Source organism: Enoplosus armatus, chromosome 1, assembly GCF_043641665.1.
Source record: "Enoplosus armatus isolate fEnoArm2 chromosome 1, fEnoArm2.hap1, whole genome shotgun sequence".
In the NCBI taxonomy this organism is placed as follows: domain Eukaryota; kingdom Metazoa; phylum Chordata; class Actinopteri; order Centrarchiformes; family Enoplosidae; genus Enoplosus; species Enoplosus armatus.
This window is the reverse complement of record NC_092180.1, coordinates 29,199,591-29,221,807: the sequence shown is the minus strand read 5'-3', so window position 1 is coordinate 29,221,807 and position 22,217 is coordinate 29,199,591. Positions and strand designations below refer to the sequence as shown.

General features: G+C 39.9%; 1 protein-coding gene across 1 annotated transcript in view; it reads right to left on the bottom strand.

Moving 5' to 3' along the window:
- Nucleotides 1–2,145: 2,145 nt before the first annotated feature.
- Nucleotides 2,146–22,217, bottom strand: part of arnt2 (aryl-hydrocarbon receptor nuclear translocator 2) — a 54,022-nt gene continuing 33,950 nt past the window's right edge. Inside the window, exons 9-19 of the mRNA XM_070909845.1 lie at nt 20,459–20,535; nt 19,698–19,832; nt 17,986–18,060; nt 15,841–15,992; nt 10,081–10,156; nt 9,246–9,366; nt 9,027–9,129; nt 8,736–8,881; nt 6,442–6,600; nt 2,403–2,548; nt 2,146–2,244 (exon numbers count right to left, since the gene is read on the bottom strand). Coding sequence (XP_070765946.1) covers nt 2,146–2,244; nt 2,403–2,548; nt 6,442–6,600; nt 8,736–8,881; nt 9,027–9,129; nt 9,246–9,366; nt 10,081–10,156; nt 15,841–15,992; nt 17,986–18,060; nt 19,698–19,832; nt 20,459–20,535 — 1,289 coding nt within the window. The remainder of the gene's footprint in view (nt 2,245–2,402; nt 2,549–6,441; nt 6,601–8,735; nt 8,882–9,026; nt 9,130–9,245; nt 9,367–10,080; nt 10,157–15,840; nt 15,993–17,985; nt 18,061–19,697; nt 19,833–20,458; nt 20,536–22,217) is intronic.

Below are 22,217 nucleotides of genomic sequence, written 5' to 3'. Positions count from 1 at the left end.
AGTGAGGACAGCAGCAGCTGGAGAAGAGCAGCTTCTCCTCTACTGCTGCTGTTTGGCAGAGTCAGCAATGGTGTGCAAGAGCTGCACCAGACAGATGGGAGCATGGAGATGGATGTGGGAGCATGTAGTGTTGGGACTTCCTGGCATGTGCATCAATAGCGTTGTCGACTGATGCTCTTTATGATCACTGCAGGTATTACCAGAGGAGGTGATTGTTCAACTACTGATTTATTGGTCCTAATGGTCTTATTGTACCGTGAGTAAGTGACATCCTGTCTGGACGAACACAGGGGCCAGCAAAAAAGAAAGGAAGAAAGAAAGGCATAGCTATCTATAACTGTAACAGAACAGTCTTCAGCTGTCCCATAGTGTCGTGTGTCCACTTAGTTCTGTGTTTTCTCTCATAGTGAAATAATGTGCACACACATAAAGCACACTGGTACAATAATTCATGAATGGATGTCTACATGACTGTGTTGAACATAAACCAGACTTGTTCTTAATTTGGCACTCATAACATCCCCTAATAATACTAAAGTACTAATACTCACATTATGTACAGATACATGTGAGCTACAAAAGCCTATTGACTGATGACACCAGCAGGTCAAATGTACGACCCAGTGTGTTTGTTACTGACACATTGCTGTATGAACTGACTGACCATATATTAACTGCTCACACCACAAAATAATCATGCTTTTGAAGTAAAGTGGACGGTTGGTTCACACATCTTTACAGTAACTGTTAATATATGGGACTGTTGAGACTGTGATGAGACCTACAGCAGCATGTGATGATGTGCTGCTCACACTCACTTTCAGCTCATTAGGCACGATGTAAAATGTGTGGAGGTACAATACACATATTCACCAAAAACAACCCCCAAAAAACCCTGCAATTTTCACTGTGCAGCCAGCTAATGTTTTGCAATAATTTCCTCCTCAGTCACAATCAGCAAGAAGTTCTTGAGCAAGACTTTTCCAGGCTTTTCTGTAGCAGTGCAGGCCTAAATTCCTCAAAAGATAAGTATGATCAATTACCACAGTATTACTTGGTCTTTTTACAGTTTAATGAAATGTGAAGATACTGTTCAATAGAACTCAATGTTAGCTCTCCATTGGCATCATCACTAAGACTGAAATGTTAAATAATGTAATAACATATTCCTTGTTCAGTAATTAAATCAAAATTTAAATCAAATTTAATGCAGCCTGTTTCAGTTGTCTAGTAACATTAGGTAAATAATCTAGTCTTTAACTTAAGACGGTACTCTGTGTCAACCCTGTTGAGGGACTAATACTACAAGTGTCATTAGTCATAGGGCATGAACTATGGTATTAATTGTAGTTGAAAAGTTAATGCTATGCAGCAGTTGAAAAGCAAACACACTGTATCTACATGACAGAGCTTATCCTTTTGTTGTTGAGAGCAGACTGACTTCTAAGTAAATGTTTGGTCAGTTTTTTGCTCAGATGTAATTATTCCATCCTGAAAACAAGCCCTGATATGCTCCAAATCAGACGTGGATGCAGACAGCAGTGGACACGTATGCACTTCTGTTATTGGGTGCAGCGTTAATAAATCCTAAATCAACATGCATTTTGCTATATAAAACCGCTGACAAAAATGATGTATTGTGGACACTGATTTTGGTGAAAACGTTTAAGTTTTGCTTTGACAAATCTGAAAGAGAGGAAGTGTAAAATCTTACAATACTGATACTAGTCTCAAAGCACAAATACAGCTATAATCACCTGACTGACCTCCTCTGGTCATGCTAATGCTGACTACAGAGAGCTTAACAGCGACTCCACTATTTGTTCAAAGAGTTTGAGACAATATCCATCATTGTGACGACAGACAAAGAGCTGACACAGGTTGACTGACGTTCGTTCCATCTGACAGCAGGATTCCTCTTTGCAGCGATGAGGTATGAGTATGTTTACAGATACATACTGTAGGCCTTGGAGCCCAAACATTGGTGGATCGTGTTTGTATGTGTGCGAATGACAACTGCACCCGACATTCACCGTGCTGCACATCAGCTGTGTGTTGGTGATCCAACAATATAGAAAAATGAGACAACATGAGAGACAAATGCAAAAATCAGTCCAGGTCTGAGAGGGAGAGTGATGGAAAGGGTTACTCAGAGAAGGGTGGGAACATGCCGAGGTCAGCGAAGTCCTCGATGTTGTAGTTGGCTGTTCCCTGGGTGGGATCTCCAGCCATGGGTAACATGTCCTGCAGAGACACAAGGGGGGTAGGCCAAGGTCAGGGGTATGCTGAGGACACACAGCTCTCATAAGACATATCACATATCTGTGTACACTGGTCAGCAGCCAGCAGCTGGAAGACGCTCTGACACACTACAGGAGTGTGTCTAAGTGTGTGTGTGTTACCTGGAAGACTTCTGTCTGGCTGGGGTTGGGGTGTGTGTGCTGTTCCCCAGCCTGCTGGGAGTGATGCTGGTTCTGCCACTGGGACCAGACCTCACTGGGACGACCCTGGAACTGGGCTCCACTCTGGCTGCTCTCCCCCGAGACATCTGGAAACACACAGGGTTACATTCATACATGAGACCAGCTCCAGTTAGTGTCTTCAATGAAAACAGTGCAGTTTGACTGATTACATATCTAAGCTAGAACTAAAGAATTCAAATTTAACCAGAATTTTGACACTGTTTTTTTTTTGGTTGTTGACACTATTAATACAAACACTGCAACTGCCATCCTGTGTTTCAAATGACTTCTTTCGCTTCATTATGTATTACAGTAACTCATTGTTCAGTACAATTCTTACATTCAGTCTGATAATACTAGACAAGTTGACCCTCCTTTTTGTAAAACCATTATTATTATGACCATTACTAACACCTCACTATCATTTTACATTGTCAATAAGAAATTGATGATGTCTTATTAATCGTGTCTGTCATTTGGTTATTACATTCTGTGTTTATCCCCCTCTTGTATTCAAGTCTTTCCTGTATATGAGCGATGCTGTATTGCTCTTCTTTTTCTAAATTCTTAATTTGGATTCCACTGTATGTACTCTCTCTTTAGTTATGTGTTTTTTTTTCATCTTTCCTGCTCAATCAGTGCTAAAATTATCTGTTGATTAAGCAATTAGTTAAATTACACAAAATAAATCCGCAACAATTAACCGATTAATTGTTTAAGTCAATTACAAAAATCTTGAATAGTTTTAAACCCTGACCATCAGTATTTGGATAAAGTAACTGTGCCAAATCTGGTAGCTACACCTGTTATTTCAATGTGCCAGATACGTACTGTATTTATTCAACATAGCATACCTTCCGCTGCTATGTAAAAGTATCAGATTGACTTTGGTGTTGGCAGATGCAGACTCAAAAAACTTGACCAGGACATCCCTTGAGGAAATGTTGCATTTGCCTCATCAGCAAGTTAAAACAGGAGCAGATCAGAAAACAGCGAGGCTTCTTACCAATTATTCTAATAAAAACTGGGAAAATTAGGAATAAAGGCCTGACTCTAATATAAGCCTGTGTCAAATAATTAGAGAATTTAAGGTAGCTGAAATTTACATAAAAAGTTATCTTTGTAGTCGATATCAACACAATCTGATAAAAGCAGCAGTGTGTGCTTGATGACGTTCTTCATCTATTCTCTGTCACTCATACACCAACAAATACATTCCACTGACAATGCTAAACAGAAATACACAAAATATGACAAAATATTCTCCCTGTGAGGCTGTTTTAGGACTCTACTGAGTACATTACAGCAAACCAGATTGATAAGCTGTCTGCCCTCCCCTGCAGAGGAGCATTCTTGCTGTTTCACAATAATAAACAAAATGCTCTCAAAATCTCATATCCACGCAGATACAAGCAAGAAGCTGAGCTGCTGAACTTAAGTTAAACTTCTAGGGTATTAAAGACGAATGTAATGTGTAGCAAGACAGCAGAGAGTGAGACAGTGTGCGTGAGAAGTGTTGGAGAGTGTGTAGGAGGTTGTATATGAATGTGTCCTGGGGATAAAGCAGATATTGATATTATCTAAGGTTGACCTGCAGCATTAAATGCACCATTAGACACTATGGTATGACATATAGCCAGACACACACTCACTGGGAAAGATTAGTCTTTAACAACATATCTGTAAATGCTTGTGTAACACGTTTATACGAAGTAAAGGCGCATGAGTACATGGTGTACTTATTTTGTTTATGTTTAGTTTACCTGGGTAACAAATTCCCTAAGGAGTCTGGAGTGTGCCACCTGAATAATTACAATTCAATTCAATTAATCACAGCAAAAGTCATCTCTTGACACTTTACAAATAGAGCAGGTCTAGACCGTACTCTTTATGATATAAATTACAGATATTTTGCAGTGAGTATTTGCAGTTGATTCTATTATCAAATCATTCAACTTTGACATTTATAGTTCTTATATTGTGAAAATGTAGTTGTTACGCTGCCATAAAGATGGGAAACATAATTGTTTGATCTGTGGTCAAAATCAAAAGCAGAGATAGATATGCTTTTAGTCCCTAGTATGGGCCAAACTCCAAACTCCAAAATCCCTAAATTCTTTTATCTTTTCGTTCAACCCAACTTGCCTGGTAAACGACCACGTCTCTCAATCTCCACAGCCTCAGTTTGTAGCACATGCTTTCTTTTACAATTTTGTAACCTCCAATACCAAGATGAGATACCCAAGTAATGTCACTTGAGTAACTGCCAATATCAAATTATGTATTAAACACTGAAAAACCTGAATTGAAAAAAACAAATATATATTTCCTTGGCATACCCAGCAAGAGATGAACTAACAAATATATTTTTCATATATAAAATAATTTGGGCCCACCCCTATCTATTTTAGTTTTTTATATTACAGATATATCAAACAACTATTACTACTAAAAAGTTTGCACACTTGAAAGTCAGCTGAAAGTCACAGTGTCTTCCAACAGCACACAAACCCCCATTCACACAGATTGGGGTCAACCACAACAAATACATTCTCAAGCCACTGTTGAATACTTCTATTTGTATTTAAGCTGTTTCACAAAGTCATTTGTGCCAATCCATCAGTGGAAAAATATGTTTATATTTTATTTATTTTTTTATATGTATTTTATTAATGTTCAGAAGTACTTATCAGATGCAACCTTGCTGTGTTATTCACGGCACTCATAAAAAGGCTGTTACCGCAATGTGAGTTGAGAAAAAAGCTTTGAAAGCTATACAGAATTATGTATATTAATGGTGGATGGAACCGTTCATGAGTGTCTGCTTTGCTTCCCCTTCCATGTAATTACCTTGGTACCAGGACAAAAATAAACCAATAAAGGCTAGAAAGCAAGGAAACGGCTTTCCTAATTTAATTGAATACATGGCGACTGAGAGAGATTACAACTTGTAACATACAATTACATTTATAAAATGGTGAAGCTCACATTTGTAGTCTACTCTGCTTTCCACAGGATGTCACACTTTACAGTGTCAAGAAGTCATGGAAAATGATGGTCAAAATACAACACAGATGTCACATCAGCATCCAGAGCTGCACTTGTGACAATGTCTCAGGTTGTTGCTATAATGTCATCACATGGAAAACTAATTTTGTATTTTACGCGTGTGTAAAATGTATGTAAAATATATTCGCTGCCAATATATTCTCTGATTGCAACGCGACAAATCATGGATCATAATCATTGTTGTTTTTGTTTTTCTCAGTTATGCTTTAGAGAAAGCCTGTGATGTGATTAAAGATTTCACTATAAATGAAAATTCCTTCAGTTCAACTGTGCCAGTATTGGTGGTGTCGTTAGAGAGCACACCACATGAACCAGCTGGCAGGTTAGTCTATATACAGATGGACTGCAAATCTGTTTAGTGATCTTGTGTGTTGGATAAGGCTAGTTAACTAGCTGCTCTGGATAACAACAAACACACACAAGGCTAGTGAGTTCATAACAAAATAAGGGTCATATATCTGAGAAGCTGGCTGACTATCATTTGCGAGTAAATTAAATGTCGAGAAGATGTACTGCAACCTCCATCATGTTTTCTGCCTTTAGTCGCTTCCACTATACAAACGCTTCTGCCAGAATAGTCACCCCTGTCATGAAACAATTTTATTTCTCTACCCTTTGGTTTCTTTTCTGCCTCAGCTATATGCTGTGGTAAATGTTAAAATATGGTGATGATATTGATATGATATTGATTTCTATGTTATTGCCAAGCCCTACATAATAAAACCTATGCTGTAGGGGTGTTTCTATCACACATTGCTCCTCAGCTACTGTGTTCATAAGATTATGTTTGCAGACAGAAAGACACAGACACCAAACAAATGAATGCCCTACACCTTGTACCATACAGGTGGGACATTACAATAGATCACCCAGTAATAAATGGGGATAAAAGATGAAGATGAGGGCTCACCAAAAGCTGTGCTGCGGTTTGTCAGTCCTGAGTAGGCGTTGCCGCTGGGGGAAGAAGTGGCTGGGGACGACAGGGGACTGTAGGAGGCCGGGTCAGTCTGGTAGCTGTGGCCAGAACCAATACCAAATGGACTGGACTGGGCTTTACTGGACTGGAGAGCATAGATACTGGTTAGATATAGGGCATATGAGGGTTGTAACTGTACTGTACTGGACTGTCAGCTCAAGGTTCAGTGTAATACAAGATACAGGATGAGTGCATGTTATTTTGAATCAGGTTTCCTGAAAACAAACCATGACTACTTACACATGAAATGTGCAAAAACTGTATTTTCAAGTTTGAACATTCTTTGTAAATTAGTTAAATGAGTTAATATCCATTTTTAAATGGACGAAAATGATCTGACACTGTGACACAACATTATTTCCATGAGTTGGCCAAACTACATACAAACTACAATGAAACTCTTTGTTGTTTGATAAATGTGCTCTGCCAAATGAGTTTGGTCCAGCTACTGTATTAGTGTAACATTATTTTCTAATGGATAGTAAGCAGCAGTAAACGTTGTTTGCAAAAGAAGCTTCCATGTTCGGGTATGATAGTTATCAATCCCTATGCCGTTAGCTACAATAACTAATCCAGGGGGTTAATTTCTGGGTTTACTGTTGGTTAGAGACAAGCATTTGAAATGATTGATGTGAAACAGAAATGTATTCGGAACGCTTTAGAAAGCTTGCACTGCTTGACTCCTGTGTTCACACCGAAAACATGACTGAACTAAAAAGCAAAAGGGGCATTGTGCATTGTGGGTGGGTGGGGGTTGTTTCAGGCCAAAACACTACACACACTATGCTTTGAGGAAGGAACCCTGGAAAGTAAACGCGGCAATTATGTCATCTTTTGTTGCAGCGATCAGTATTAATTCACCAGTGATGTATGGTTGCACATATTTGACTTACCAACACAGGACAACCCTTTTGCGTGGCATCTCGGAGTGGCATGAAAGTGTTCTGGTTAAATCATCAGCCCAAAATAATAATAACTGAAAATATCTGGTTCTTTGATAAAAAGTAGAAGGTACAAGCTTGGGTACATAAAATTTACGGGTGAGAGATTAATTATGTCTCCTAAGGTGCATTTCAGCAAGAAACATGCTACCATCAAGCATAAAAATTTGTGTCTCTGACAAGATGAGGCTCATGCGTATTGTAGTATTTTGAGCCGTCCACCATGCAAAAACTATGGACACGACATGATTTCTCAGAAATAAAGTTGGAATAATTGAAACTGGTCATCCTAACATAAACCTATATGATCGTTACATTATCTGGGAAAGTCCTGTGTTTCTATGTTAAGCTACATTGAGAACACTGGTGAATGAAAAAATTTAAATGGGAATACAGAATGGATATGGTTGCCATTATTCCACTATACTAAATATAGATTTGTAAATCTGTTATTCTGTCATCTGGGGTACAGGAGGAGCAGATAAAAATAGAGATGGCCACTTCTGAAGAAATTACGGTGTGAATGCTGGCTCTTGAAAGGCTGATGCTGAATTGGATTGCTGGCTAATAGAGTTGAATAGTACCAATAATGTATGAAATATTTAAAAAAATGTTGAAAAGCTGACGCTAAAGTAGTAGTAGTCCTACTAGAAGCAGTCGAATAACTTAGAGAGACTGAGCCGGTGGATGACTGCCCCTGTACTGGATGGGGATACTGTGCCTGGAGCAGATGACCTGCTGGGGGCGTGGCTGAGTGCGGTGACTGTATAGTTGTGACATCACAACCTTACGATGTCCTGATGGCTCGTTTAAAGGCACAGTTTCTGAATACGGGCTATGTGCATTTCTCTGGGGACTGAGCATTTTGATTTCACAGTATTTATACAGCACCTAGACCTGCTTTATAAAACAAGACATGGAGCTCTCTACAATATGGGACCTTTAAAGGTTTTAATGGGATTTGAAAGTTGATTAATACCCAGAATGTGAGGAAAATGTTGAACATTTTGATGTTTCTAGCTGAAAGTATGAGAATGTGGAAATTCTGAACATTCCGTCCATTAATTTGAATGAGGAAAATTTCCTGGAAAACCTGCAATATTACAAGTATGAATGTTATGAATGAGAAAAGTAATAGCGCGCATGTCCTAATTGAGGTGAATATTGTGATGTTTGAATGAAGTCTGTGGAGATTGCTGACTTTATTATTGATATAGAAGGCAATGGTTTCACTTTACGGTTCCAAACATTGTTTGTGTGTGTGTGTGTGTGTGTTCATTTGTGTGTGTATTACCTGTCCAGAGAAGGGGGGTCGGTTGCCTGACCATGCCACCTGGCCTGGGTTGAGCTGTCTGGAGATCTGAGCTAGATTCTGATTGGATGAGCCTGATGGCTGGATGTCGTTAACTCCGGGGACATGGATCACAGAGGAACTGCGTGCATGAAGACACACACACAAATTTGAATCTCAGTCTGGCTTCACTTTTCTCCAGAGAGACACACTGAGGCCTAACCAAGTAAGTTACAGATGTAACCTGCTGAGCATTACATGCACTAACACAGATCAATGACATGTACCTGAAGCTTTTGCCAGAGTGTCCCTGCTGGAAGGGAGAGCTCTGCGAGTAGAGCTGCTGTCCTCCAGCTGTAGAGGAGGGAGCCATCATCTTCTTATCTCCCGCTACACACACACAGACCAGGGTCAGCATTGATAAAAAGAAATATAAAGCTAAACCAGAAACTGTGTAAGCATGAAGATGTATTTGTGTGTGTTTCTCTGTGTGCGTGTCGTACAGCCAGAGATGCCGGTGTACATCTCAGCAAAGCGCGGGTCTCTCTCCTGGGAGAACAGGGCTTCTGTCTTGTCGATGCTCTTTGATGCCTCATGGACTCCACTGCTGACGCTGGCCACAGGAACCTGAGGGTGGGGGGTGAATGTGGAGAGGGGAGAGGGGAAGAAGGAGGAGGGTATAGGGTTTGATGTTACGAATGGTTTGACTCAGGTCACAAAAAATAACACAAACGATCCACACGCTTACATAGACACATGTACAACAGATGTCTCACTAGCTGGGATTCCATTTAAAGGGTCAGCTTTTAAGCCAAGAAGCCAAGCAAAAAAGGTAAACTATTTTGTTGTAGTCCTTCATTCCTGATGTTTCCATAATCAAACCAAGACTGTTTTCTGATCTGTTCTGCTCTGCAAAACTTGATTGAAATTCTAGTCTTTTACAGCCTGGGAATTCTGAAAATGTTTTGCCAGTTAGGAATTCCTTTTCTGAGTCTCTTGATAACACTGGCCCTGAGGTAAAAAGCTTCATTAGTGTTAATCTAGCATTAAACTCCTATAATATCTGTGTGCTATGCTCATAAATTGTGTGAAACTACAAAATGTTGTTTTGTTTCTCTATCTGTGAGCTGCTGCTTTACATTAATACATGATAATTCAACAAGCTTCTTATGAATACAAAACACATTACTGTCCTCACATGAAAGTGCCCAGTACATCACCTTCAGTTTGCATATTATTTAGTAATTATGTCCAATTATTTCAACTGAAATTCCATGGAGTCTGGAGGGGTCTTCCTAAGCTAAGTGGGGGTCGTGAAGTGGCTCTAAAGCAGCGGCTTACCTGGGAAAGATCGTAGGCAGTCAGTCCATCTCTCTGGTGAACCTCCAATTCTGCCTGCTGCTGCTGCTGTAGCTGCCTGAAAAACAAAACACACCATGTGCACCATCAGCACCTCAGACTACAAACTGACACATATAGTATGTTACTGAATTGAAGCTACCTTCATTTTAAATTCAATATAATAAGATAACTATAAGATAAGATTGATCTGTTCCTTCAGGATCTTGCTGGAGTACCACCAATCTCCAAACACCTACTGCACACAGATATTTCCGTTGATATCCGGCTGTTGGCACATAGTCAAGTAGATAGGCCCTAAAGAAGAGATACTCCCGGAACGCAACTCGGCTTCCTAAACAGACTAAGGTGGTCTTGCGTGTAGATTTTGGGACCCCGTTCGAAAAAGTGTTAGGTCATAGAACAGCCGTCACTCAGTATAATATCCGCATTGGGTGTGGGAATCGGTTATAACATCTAGGAACCACATTTGACATCACTGGCTGTAGCCTCCTTTCCTGCAACACACCCACACACTTAACAATGTAATGAAATCCAACACAACAACCAAAATCTATGAATCTATGATTATAGAGATAAAACATCACCTGTCATACCATTTCTGAAACACATCAAATACCTATTTATACTTAATATCACTGGACAGGGCGGCTCCTTACCAAACATTTCTGATGCAGAGACACAGGATGTCACTGGGGTGTGAAAGATGATAAGAAACAGCTACACAGCTGTGAAAGTTCAAGAACGATTTGATTTTTTTGAGATCTGCCCAGTGTATGCTTAACATGAGGCTACAAAGACAATGATATTGTGAGAGCACAACAAAGATGAGACAAAATGCTGCTGTTGCTCTTGACAGTCAAAGGGCTTTGAGTTCACTGACTGAAATAAAACTTCTACACAGCACAGATTTCTAATTTCTAACAACTGTCTTGAATGCTGACTTTAATAAATTATTTTTGTATACAGGCAATTCATTTACAGCAACTCTCTTTTCAATATATGATGTTTCTAGGAGAGCTTTTTCCAGGGTGCTGGAAAAGAGGCTCAGACCGACTGTCGAACCTCAGACCCAAGAGGAGCAATGCGGATTCCATCCTGGGGGGTACTGCAGGACTATGGCGCACCGGGGACCATTGCTACAAGCCATCTGGATATTATATAACTGGACTGAGAGCTGTGTCCATTCTTTTGACAGGAAGTCTGTGTTGGGCTCTGCTACGGTTGTCCCTTGTCACTGATTCTGTTTTTGATTTTTGGGGACAGGATCTCAAGGTACAGCTGAGGGAGGAGAGTGTCCAGTTAGGGGACCTCTGAATTGCTTCTGCTCTTTGCAGATTATGTGGTTCTGTTGGCTTCGTCAGACCGTAACCTCCGGCATGCACTGGAGCGGTTTGCAGTTGAGTGTGAAGCAGACGGCATCACCTCCAAGTCCGAGGCCATGGTTCTCTGCAGGAAAATGGTGGATTGCGCCCTCCAGGTTGGGAGTTGCTTCCAAAAGTATCTCAGGGTCTCAGGGTTAACAAGGGATTGTAAAATGTAGTCTGAGATTGACAGGCAGATTGGTGTGGTGCCAACAGTAATGCAGGCATTGTACTGGACCATCGTAGTGGAGAGAAAGAATGGGATCCAGATATAGGCATACAAGTTGTTGCAATGCATCTCTGTCTGTCTGTCTGTCTCTCTCCCTTCCCCTCTCTCTTTCTCGCTCAACCCAACTGGTCAAGGCAGATGACCGCCCGAGTATGGTCTAGACTTATATATCTCTATATGTTAAGTGTCATGAGATAACTTGTAATAAAATAAAATTGAACTGAACTGATACTGAAGCAGCTGAAGCAAGTTTCCTCTGCAGGGTGGCTGGGCTCACCCTTGGAAATAGGGTAAGGAGCTCAGACATACGGAGGGAGCTCGGAGTAGAGCCACTGCCCCCCTTGCCTCGAAAGGAGCCAATTGAGATGGTTCGGGCCTCTGATCAGGATGCCTCCTGGGCACCTTCCTTTGGGGGTTTAGACCCTGGGGTATACTTAGCCTTCTTAGCCTGCTGCCACGCAAATGGATGCATGGATCAGTAAAAATAGTCGAATCCCAAATCCCCCCCATCTGTCATAACAGGGATAAGGTACACGTAAAATGCTATACTTTATTAATCAAGAAAAATCAATATTAAATATGACTGCTAAATGGTGTCTGTGCGTTTGAAAGGATGAGTTCAGTAACTCAGTTCTTCCAACGTGTACATAGATGTGATTTGACAAAAAGCAGTTCGGGCAGAGGAGCATGCTGCCACGCAGGATATTACAGGTTCATCAACTCATTCTTCACAGCCTCCTCACATTCACCACAGCAAAATCAGCTGGAAATTAACGTCTGCAAAGATGGCCAGTGATCAGGTGCTACACAGAGATAAAAAGGAAGAAGCACTGGACACATCAGCAGCACTATTTACCACTGATTACAACCTTCAAAATCAACAGCTACTTGCCATTTCATTCATCAGACTGGCTTGATGTATTATGGAATGACAGGAAAATGTCCCATTTGGTAACCAAATCACACCATTTCTGACAAAGACAATGGAGAAGAAGAAATTTAGCAGGCTAGCAATTTCCTCTTACTATACACTGGCAGTTAATGTGACAATTGTGCCAGCAACAGGGGTATAACTCAAATGAAGATGCTATCAGAGCAGCAGGGACAAAAACAACTGATACTACTACTCACAGCGGGTGGGACATGCAAGAAGCTTTCCCTCTGGAATTCATTTGAATTTAAAATTCATGTAACAATCAAAATAAGCAAAACACTGTAGATAAATGACATTATTTCTAAGGCCAGATGGAAGGTAATAAATAAATGCACACCAAGATACTACAACTGTATTTATTGCAGAAAATGTACCACAATTTGCAATTATGTTGTCATTTCGTAGCCATATTTATAAAAAAACTACCAGGTGGAGACTGAGGAACACTGACTACTTATAGTACACAGTGTGAGTCTGCAAGCCTCTGAATCCATGTTGATCTATCCAGATGAAGGGCTGTGCCCTTACACTCAATGTAGGCACAATTCACTTCCTTAACTCTTGGCTAACTCAACACCCCTGCCTCCCATTGCCAAACACCTCTGCATGCCACTGGCTGTTAAAGGAATCTCATATACTGTCACAACAATGTCAAAATTCATAGTTGTCATCCCATGTGCAGACAGACAGTAAGATGTTTTATTTTAACTGGAGATGAGTATCAAAGACTAGATGGGTCATAATTGTAATAACTAAGAAAATGGACAACCAAATACATCAATCATTCAATAAATTAATACATTGACGATGAAATACATAAATAAGAAATATATTAAATAAAAATAAATCAAATTAAATAAATATCAAAGGACAAATATAAATTATAAATATAAATTAACAAGTAAGCAATAAAAGAAATAAATCAAGCAATGAAACATGCTGTATTTCTAAATGAATCAGTATCCACTGTTACTGTTTATATATATGTTTATCATTATCATTCCAACATTGGAAAAAATTCCAACACAATTCCATATGTTTTAATGAATTTCCTATCTATCTGAAGGCTGGCTTTTTTTATTAATTTCACTGTGTTTTAATTTTGTTTCTCCCACAAAGACCTCTTATTTATTTCATGGTGTATTTATTTCAGGATGACACTTGTCAATCAGGGCCAGTTCTTGCCTGCTATATTAGGGTGGGCTGATAGCAATAATAGGTGGGCTACTTGGACAGAATGTAGCCCAGAGGGTTAGAGAAGTAGACTAGTAGCTCGAAGGTTGCCAGTTAAAATCCCTGGCCAGGTGGCACAAAAATCTGGCAAAATGGCAATTGGACGGTTGTCAGAGTCCAGCTCAGATGCAAGCTCCTGTCTTTACGCCCTCAAGCCTCTCCAGGCTTTGTTTCTGTATGGAGTGCTTGGATGGGTTAAGTGCAGAAGACTAATTAACCCATGGGGGTTACAGTTTCTCTGTTTACACACATTTTCTGAAACCATACTCTCTGCATTCAAACTAATGTTATGTCTTCTCAAAATGGTATTTTGTGTTCAAATGACACGCCATCATATGAATAGACATTTCTATGAACCGATTGAACACTGCCCATGTAAAATACTACTATGAATGGAAAACACAAGTATGAATGCCTTTTCAAGATCACACTTACATAGGCCTGTGTGTGTTCTATCTGAACACAAGATTTTCTCAATGAAGATTGTGCCAAATGTAGAGAATTGTGTGTAGTGTTTTGAAAAAAATTGGTAGGGGTTTGGGTAGGGGTCTGGCAGACAGAGATCATTCTCCTCAGTCTGTCCTTCTCCCTTCTTCCCACATTTGAGTTGAGACGTGGACTGCTTCTGGAAATTCGCTTGCTAAATCAGGAGCAAATCATCTCCTCTCTCTGAGGTTACCGTTTGTGTACATGATCCCAGACAAAAATAAGCATAATAATAATTTACATTTAGAACACTGATTTGTTCCAATCCATACACAAGTTAGAGCAGGTTATGCATGTGACTTAGTGTATGAGATTTCACGAGCAGTGGGACCGTGTGTGCTTTAACTTTGCCTGAGAGAGACACCAGTGTGCCAGTGCACTGGTCGCCTAATCTGTCAGCCAGCCGCTCCCGCATCTAAAACTGGTGAGCCGCAGAACTGGCGGATCTGCAGTCTAACGGTGTGTAAACTTGCCTACTCTGCGTAGTAACGGAGCGGACAGATCCGCTTCAGAGCTCTGTTTGTGCCTGAATCTGAACAAGATGAGAAGAGGGGGTGGGCGGGCTGTAGGCTGCCCACCCAATCATAAGTTAGAAACGGCACTGGGTATTTCCTATGCTGTTCTTCATTGGCTGAACAAAAAAAACAATTGAGAGTGTTGATGTTGAGAACAGAGCAAGGTGAGAAATGTGAGTTGCTGACATCTCACGTCAAACCTAATTTCCTACCCAAGGATATACTGGATTAGTGTTAAACTCATCTATAAATCTGCTGAGAGTGACATTCCCTTAAAACAACCTGTGTGTAAAATTATACATCATGTCTTGAACGAATGACATAGTCATAATGGCATAGTCACAACAACTGGTACTGTTCAGTTAACGCTAGTTGTATTGGAGGTTCCCTTTATAATTTAGGCTGCATTACCCTCTTGCTGTACTAAACCGGTTTTAACAAATGCAAATACAGTTTCTCAAAGAATGTCCATAATTGACATTTATGAAACAACGAGTCATACATTTATAAAATGAGCACAGCAAAGCCTTCTAAAGTCTGTGGGCTTGAGTAAATTCAACCAAAGTGAAGGTCCCTTCTGGAAATCTCGTGATAAACAAGCTACCTCAGTAGTGAGAATTAATGCATCTACATACCACATTCTTTGCCCACCAGTTTGGCAGATGTTAAAGGCTATGATAAAAAAATTCTAAATTATTTTATAAAAAATGTTACAGCTGTTGACCTTTTGCTTCTGCTACTCTCTGCTACCATAACCAGAAATTTAAACTCCATTCATGCACCCACTTTTTCCAATAACCAACATCAGATAGGTTATAAGGCCTGATTTTAAATGGTGTGTGGGTGTGTGTGTGTGACATCTAGTCACATTGTGGGCACTCACACTGAATAAATGTAAGTCAATATAATGTCCTCTTAAATTATGGAAACAAGACTATGTTAGGGTGCGTGTTTGGGTGTGGGTGAGCATGAAGAACCTACTTGACATTGGTGTTGGTGCAGATGATGTACTCTATCTCGTCAGAGTATGGGTTCTGGAAGGTGAAGCTGCTGGTTCGGATCAGCATCCACTCCCTGTTCTTCATACGGAAACGATACATTACAGACAGAACCTGCCCCTTCAACTTCACCACCTGCAGAGGGAGGGAAATCCACGGATTAATATTCCTGTTTCAAATATGTCTTATTAATCATCTGGCTGGATTTGGAGGTGAAAAAAGTAGCAGAGATTGAAACTACTGTGAAAACAGCTTCATGTATTTGTCATTCCATTACACATTTCTTTCACATTTGTGCTCACCTGGAGAGTGAAACATCCAGTTGGCTATGATGTAATCAAATCTAAATTAAACCATTTTAGCAGAGCTCGAGCTGAGCTGTCATATAGTCGTTGTTTCTACTGTATTATGGACTCTCTGTGGCGGGCTGCTGGTACCAATACTGTGCTCTTGAACTTCCTCCTCTGAGACACTGCTGATTGTCAGTCTGAGAAATGACAGCACTGCACTTCTTCCCAATTTGAAATGGATTTAAAGTGACTCAAATAAACTGCTGAGGAAGGCCAGAGCAACATATCACAGATATGGAGAACTTTTTAGTCCACACATAGGGCAGACAGACAGGGAGGGAGAGGAGGGAAAGGAAAGGAAAATGTTCCTCTAGTTAAGTTCAGCTATAAACAATACGGTTAGAATGATGCTGTTTTGCTGATAAATAAGGCAGACACTGGGGTCACTTTGACTACACAACAGACAACAAGATCAAATACACCAGAGGCCTGTACTACAAACCCATACCCAGAATATATTTTTGTTCACTAACAGCCACAATCACGGTAAGCGGTCACACGGTGGTGGTTATCAACTTATCGGTAAGTCAACCCAGGTTTTCCCAATCTAGACATGAGCACATAAAAGGGGTGGTGTTTGCAGCATATGACCAGTCACAAACATGGATAAGAGTACTGGCAGCAGAGGGGCATATTTTACAAACTAACGGAAAACTATAATAAATAACAATAAACTAAAACAAATAAGAAGTTAAACACATCATCCAGGCTATAAGCAACACAGCTGCTAAATGCAGAAAAAAACCTGCATACTGTGTGAATGCTTAGGTTAATAGGCTTATAATATCACTGCTCCGTGAGTAGGTCTGACTATATGTGTCTTCCATTAAATTAATGTGCCCCGCGTACCATATAGACTGAGCCCTTACCGCCGCAGCCTGTGTTTGATTCGGCTTGTGCCCTGCTGCATGTCATCCCCTCTCTCTCTCCCACATTTCCTGTCACTCTCCAAGCTATCAAATAAAGGCAAAAATGTCCAAAAAAAAAAGACGTATTCTTATGGCATGTATGATAATTTTAGCCTCGTTCTTCCAGCTGCAACCCTGGTGTTTCAAATGGACTTGGGAGACAATAAAAAATAAATATAAAAACATAATTCAAGGCGTTGAATAGGCTTACTTTCCTATCTTATAAGTACATCAAGTACAAAGCTTTAGTGCTTCAATCAGTCTCTGTTGTAGGATGATATCAGTATACAAAAGCAAAATGAAATGGCTTTGACATACAGCTCAAGAATCTGAAACAGATAAGTCCTTCCCTCCGACCAGAATCTATATCTCTCATATAAATAATTGTAGTCAAAAGCCAAAGGGCGTTGCTGATCTCTAAACACTCTTGCCCCCCTAACAGACCCTGTCATGAGCCATGCACTGGGCTCCATGAGATCTTCTACGAATGGTGATGCCAAAACAACCTGACAGCAGTTCTTCAGTCCAAAGCACAGCGTCACACCCATTAGGAGGATATTTTTTGGTGAGAGAAATGTTAAGTTTGGACATCCCCCGTCTTAAACATTTATTCAAATGCTTGTTGTCTCTTTTGTAACGGTGAAGCACTTTGTAACCCTGGTTTTGAAAAGTACTATATAAATGAGTACGTTTCACTTACTTACAGACTTGGAGATCATTTGTGTAGCAACTACATAGTTTGGCTCTGTCATTTTTTCTCTTCTTCCCGTCTCGTAAGTTTTAACCCAATGATATCTACCGTTGTTCTTTTCAACTGATTAAAAAAAAAGAAACCATTAGATCTAATTAACAGCAACACTCTCGTCATACCTGTTGGAAACTTTCTCTCAGGTGACTCTGGTCCTCAGGATGGCAGAACTCCAGGATATCTTTCCCCAGCAGGTCCTACAGGACAGCACCACAGTCAGTTAAGGTGAATTTATCCTTCTGAAAAGGGTTTATTTAACCAAAAAATACAAAACCGAAACGTATCATTTTTCATACTGCATATTGCATCCTATAGTAGGATTGCAATTTCTACAGATGTGTTTTTTTCTATCAAGTAAACTGGTAGTCAACAACAGATCCATCATCATTACTGACAGATGTGGTAAGAATGTTTGTAAATCAAAGGCTGGTATATTTATATCAGTGGTATACACTAAACAACTTCTGAATCAAGGATATAACAGATGGTGTTGCATTGTTTTGCAGACATTAGATCTTAACTTTTTTTGTGTTTTTGTGATAAATTAACCACCATGAGTTCTCAGGATTTCTATGTTTTCCTCTAATTGTGAAACTAAATGAATCATTCTGCAATATATTAAATGCAGGTGAGATTCAAACACTGAGTGCAAGTATCTCATTTGAAATGTAAGATGTGATGCAGTAAAAGACAAAAGGGTCTGCAGGATTTACGGCTTGATTCCACCAGGCATGGTCACGTGGCATTCGGCCTGCGACGCGATATTCATTCTAGACAATGCATATGATTCAGTCAGGTGCGCCACAGCGTGTTTCAGAAGCGTCCCAGAAGCTGCACAGAGCAGAACGAGGTGGGCAGGGAGTCAGACACAGGAACGGCAAACAGCATCCGTTCAATTTTCAAAATAAAAATGCCCTGTGCAGACTCCCGATCAAATATCAAAAATAAACACAATTAAAACAGACAAAAAAAGAAACCATTTCACTAAGTAGCCTACTTAGACAGCAAAATTAGGCAGGCAAAATGCTCTGCGTCTGAAACGCTCCCGGTGGGGTATGAAGCGATGCAGAAGATGCAAAACAGAACCGTCATAGAGCCGTTCTCATAAGTGGTTTCCTGTTGAGTAATGAGAGAAGGAGTCAACAAAGGCACAAGCTGACTGGCCACAGGAATGTGGTTGTTTGGAATGTTTTTCATCCGAGTCTGCTTATTTCCACTGTCAACACAGTAACTTATGTGCATAGCTGATAATGCAAAGTACGGTTAAATTATGGAATTTTCTCCTCATGAGGAGTTCACCTGAGACATAGCATGACTGGGGTATTGCAAAAGAGCCATAGTGGTTAGAGGTCAAAGTGATTGAAAACAAGTGTTTGTAATGCACATACGAAGCCTTTGAAAACTGGCAGGTGGTCACGTCGGACTGGCAATTTTTCTATAAAATATTTTGGACCTAGTCTGATCACTTGTTTCATCATGACAGATTATAATGACAACAACAAGAAAGGTTGGTCGACTCTATTTTGCCGTACTTTCAATCACTGCTAAATCACAGCCAATGAAACGCTACACTTCCAGCAGATGCTCCACATTAAAAGCCTACCAAGAAGGGGAGGGATTATGCCTTTGACCAACTAGAAGGCTTTTAATGTGAAACAATTGTGCAGGAGGTGTTAAGTTTCACTGGTGATAGCAGCAATACAAAAAATGTCAAGCGAAAGATATTAATAAATAATAAAAACTTAATTGAAAGCTCATGAAAGGTCAATGTTGGCAACTTACTGTGGATATGAATATGTTGCAAGGAGAAGGCATTATGAATTATGAAGCTAACCTGAGGCTGATAACCAATGACGTTGATGCAGCGCGGGTCGACGAAAGTGATGACACCATCAGAGTTGTGACGCGACAGGAACTCTGTGGGCACTGACAGGCCGTTCATATCCATAGAGACTGGAGAGCTGGTCACCTGAGGAAGGGCACAGACATTTGATACATTCTTTAGACATAGATAGACGAAGATATTTAAGAAAGGAAATGGAGGGTTGGAGCACAAATAATACTACATCAGTGTTCTACAAAATAAGTTACTGTTGACACTGTTTACCACTGGCATCACAAGTATCCAAACTCAATCTAAGACTCTATGACAAAACAGTCTGAAATAATTCCCTCTATTTGAATTCACATCAGTTACTATTGATTCTAAAAGTGACAAGTTTCCGTAGCAAAAATAAATAAAAAATAAAATAGAAACCCCTCAAACCACTCCTGCATCTAATCCACTTCTCCACTTGACTTGTGTGTTCAGACACTCACTATCTTCAAAATATAGCTAAATCCAAATCCTTGTCCAGCTATCTCCCTCCTTCTGCCTCAGAGGCTCTGATGGAAGCAGCATATTTAGCCATAATTATTGAAATGATATAGTGTGAAACATACTGAGCATACTGACAGATGAGAAGTGAATGATGCTGGATGAGTGGTTTAAGAATCTTCTATGGACATTTTGATACTTAAGATACTACTAAAAGTTTATTGTTTTTTATTTTGGAATCTAAATGCTTCAACTGACTGTGCCACACACAAACACACCTGCAGTCTTCCTATGGCCACAAGGCAGTATTTTCCAGTCTGACCTGCCTCTGTGTCTTCTTCTGGTATAGTCATACCTGAGGAAAAGAGAGAGAGAAAGAGAAGAACATGTGAATAATAACTTATTCTTTCATTTGCTACTTGAACTGTCAGCAGTGAGACGTAATCTACTGGCTGACACTGCCCTGCTTCTCTCTGATTAATAAGTCATGTTTTCAGGCACAACACCAGACTCTGCTGACATATTTCATTCAAACACATAATTCACACTTGCGCCTCCGTCTAATACAAATAATTCAGCAAAAGACAAGGGGGAAACAGACAAATCAATTCCATTTTGGAGGCACTTTTCCCATAATAACATTTCCACTGTTTGGTGCTAAATCAAATATAAAGTCATATTAAATCAAACATAGCGTATCTCAGTAAGTTTCAGTCACAGTAGCAGTGGCATTGTACACTTGGAGAACCTTCACCAAGTTCAAACCTAGTCTATCAATAAAGATGTCTCGTGCCAACCCTATGGATTGGTATTGGGGCGGATCCGGAATGTTCTTACTTCTTTCTTCTGAGTCTAATAGGCAGTCTATGGCTGTGAAATTCATCTGTTACCTTTACACAGTGTGTCATGTTTGTCTATTGCCATAGCAAGCTACAAGACAAGGCTTTATTTTTTCCCTGGTCGTCACTGATTTGATTTGCATCTAATTGAAATGACCATACCGCCCTGGTGTCAACAGTTCAACAAGTAAAATCGTAAAAATCATTGGTTATTTTTAGTCACTATTTGATGTTTTCCAAAACTTTAAATGAGTTGCAGAGTACTTTACATGTATTCCTACAAATGGATATGGAATAGAACTTAATTCTAAATCAAGTTTCCTATAACTTTAACATAGATGTAAACAATGCTGGTTTAAAACTTTGCCAATGTTTTAGGAGGAAGGAAACGCAGTTAGCATGTTTGTTACACCTTAGGAATACACACAATGAGTTTTGGTGAGTGGCACTGAATGTGAACAGAACTTTGTTTACAAGACAACTCTCCAGGGTATTTTTAAATAGCATCAGATGTTAAAGCAAACTCAACGCTCCCTGTAGCTGCCTTTCAGAGTAAAGTTTCATTTGAAAATAGCTTTACAGTTAGTTTTGCAAAGGTCAGCACATTTTTAAAGAATAAAAGCTATATTTTATGCCTTTATCGTCTGTTAATTGGTTTTCCTTGGTGTTCAGATTAGGTAAAGAACTGCAGGCTGTGCATGGATCCAGCACCATCTGCAGCTCTCACAAGTTCAACTTTTTTGAAGTGCAATGCTAAATCACTGGATGTTCACTATGTGCCTGGAATATTACTGAGTATATATTATAGAGTACTTTGTTGTGTACGTTGAAGAAGCTATGCACACTGTGTTGACCTGAAGGTCAGATGATGACAACTCTATGGAACTCTGGTTCTGACTAGAATATGTTTATATAGGAAGAACAACCAAAACATGATGATAATTCCACTGCCCCTAACCTTGTGTCGTCTTCCTATCTTACTACTGTATATGTTGAACTGCTTTACTTTACTAACACAGAGGACTCACACTTATCACAATTACCTGTGTGTCCTTTCCCTTTAGGCCCAAAAACATACATAAATTCACATAAGACATCAGAGAGTGTTTTTTGTTTACCACACTGGAGTACCCCATTAACACCAACCACTACCTCAAAGGTACATATGGATCAAGAGAAAACCTGAGTAGCAGTATTT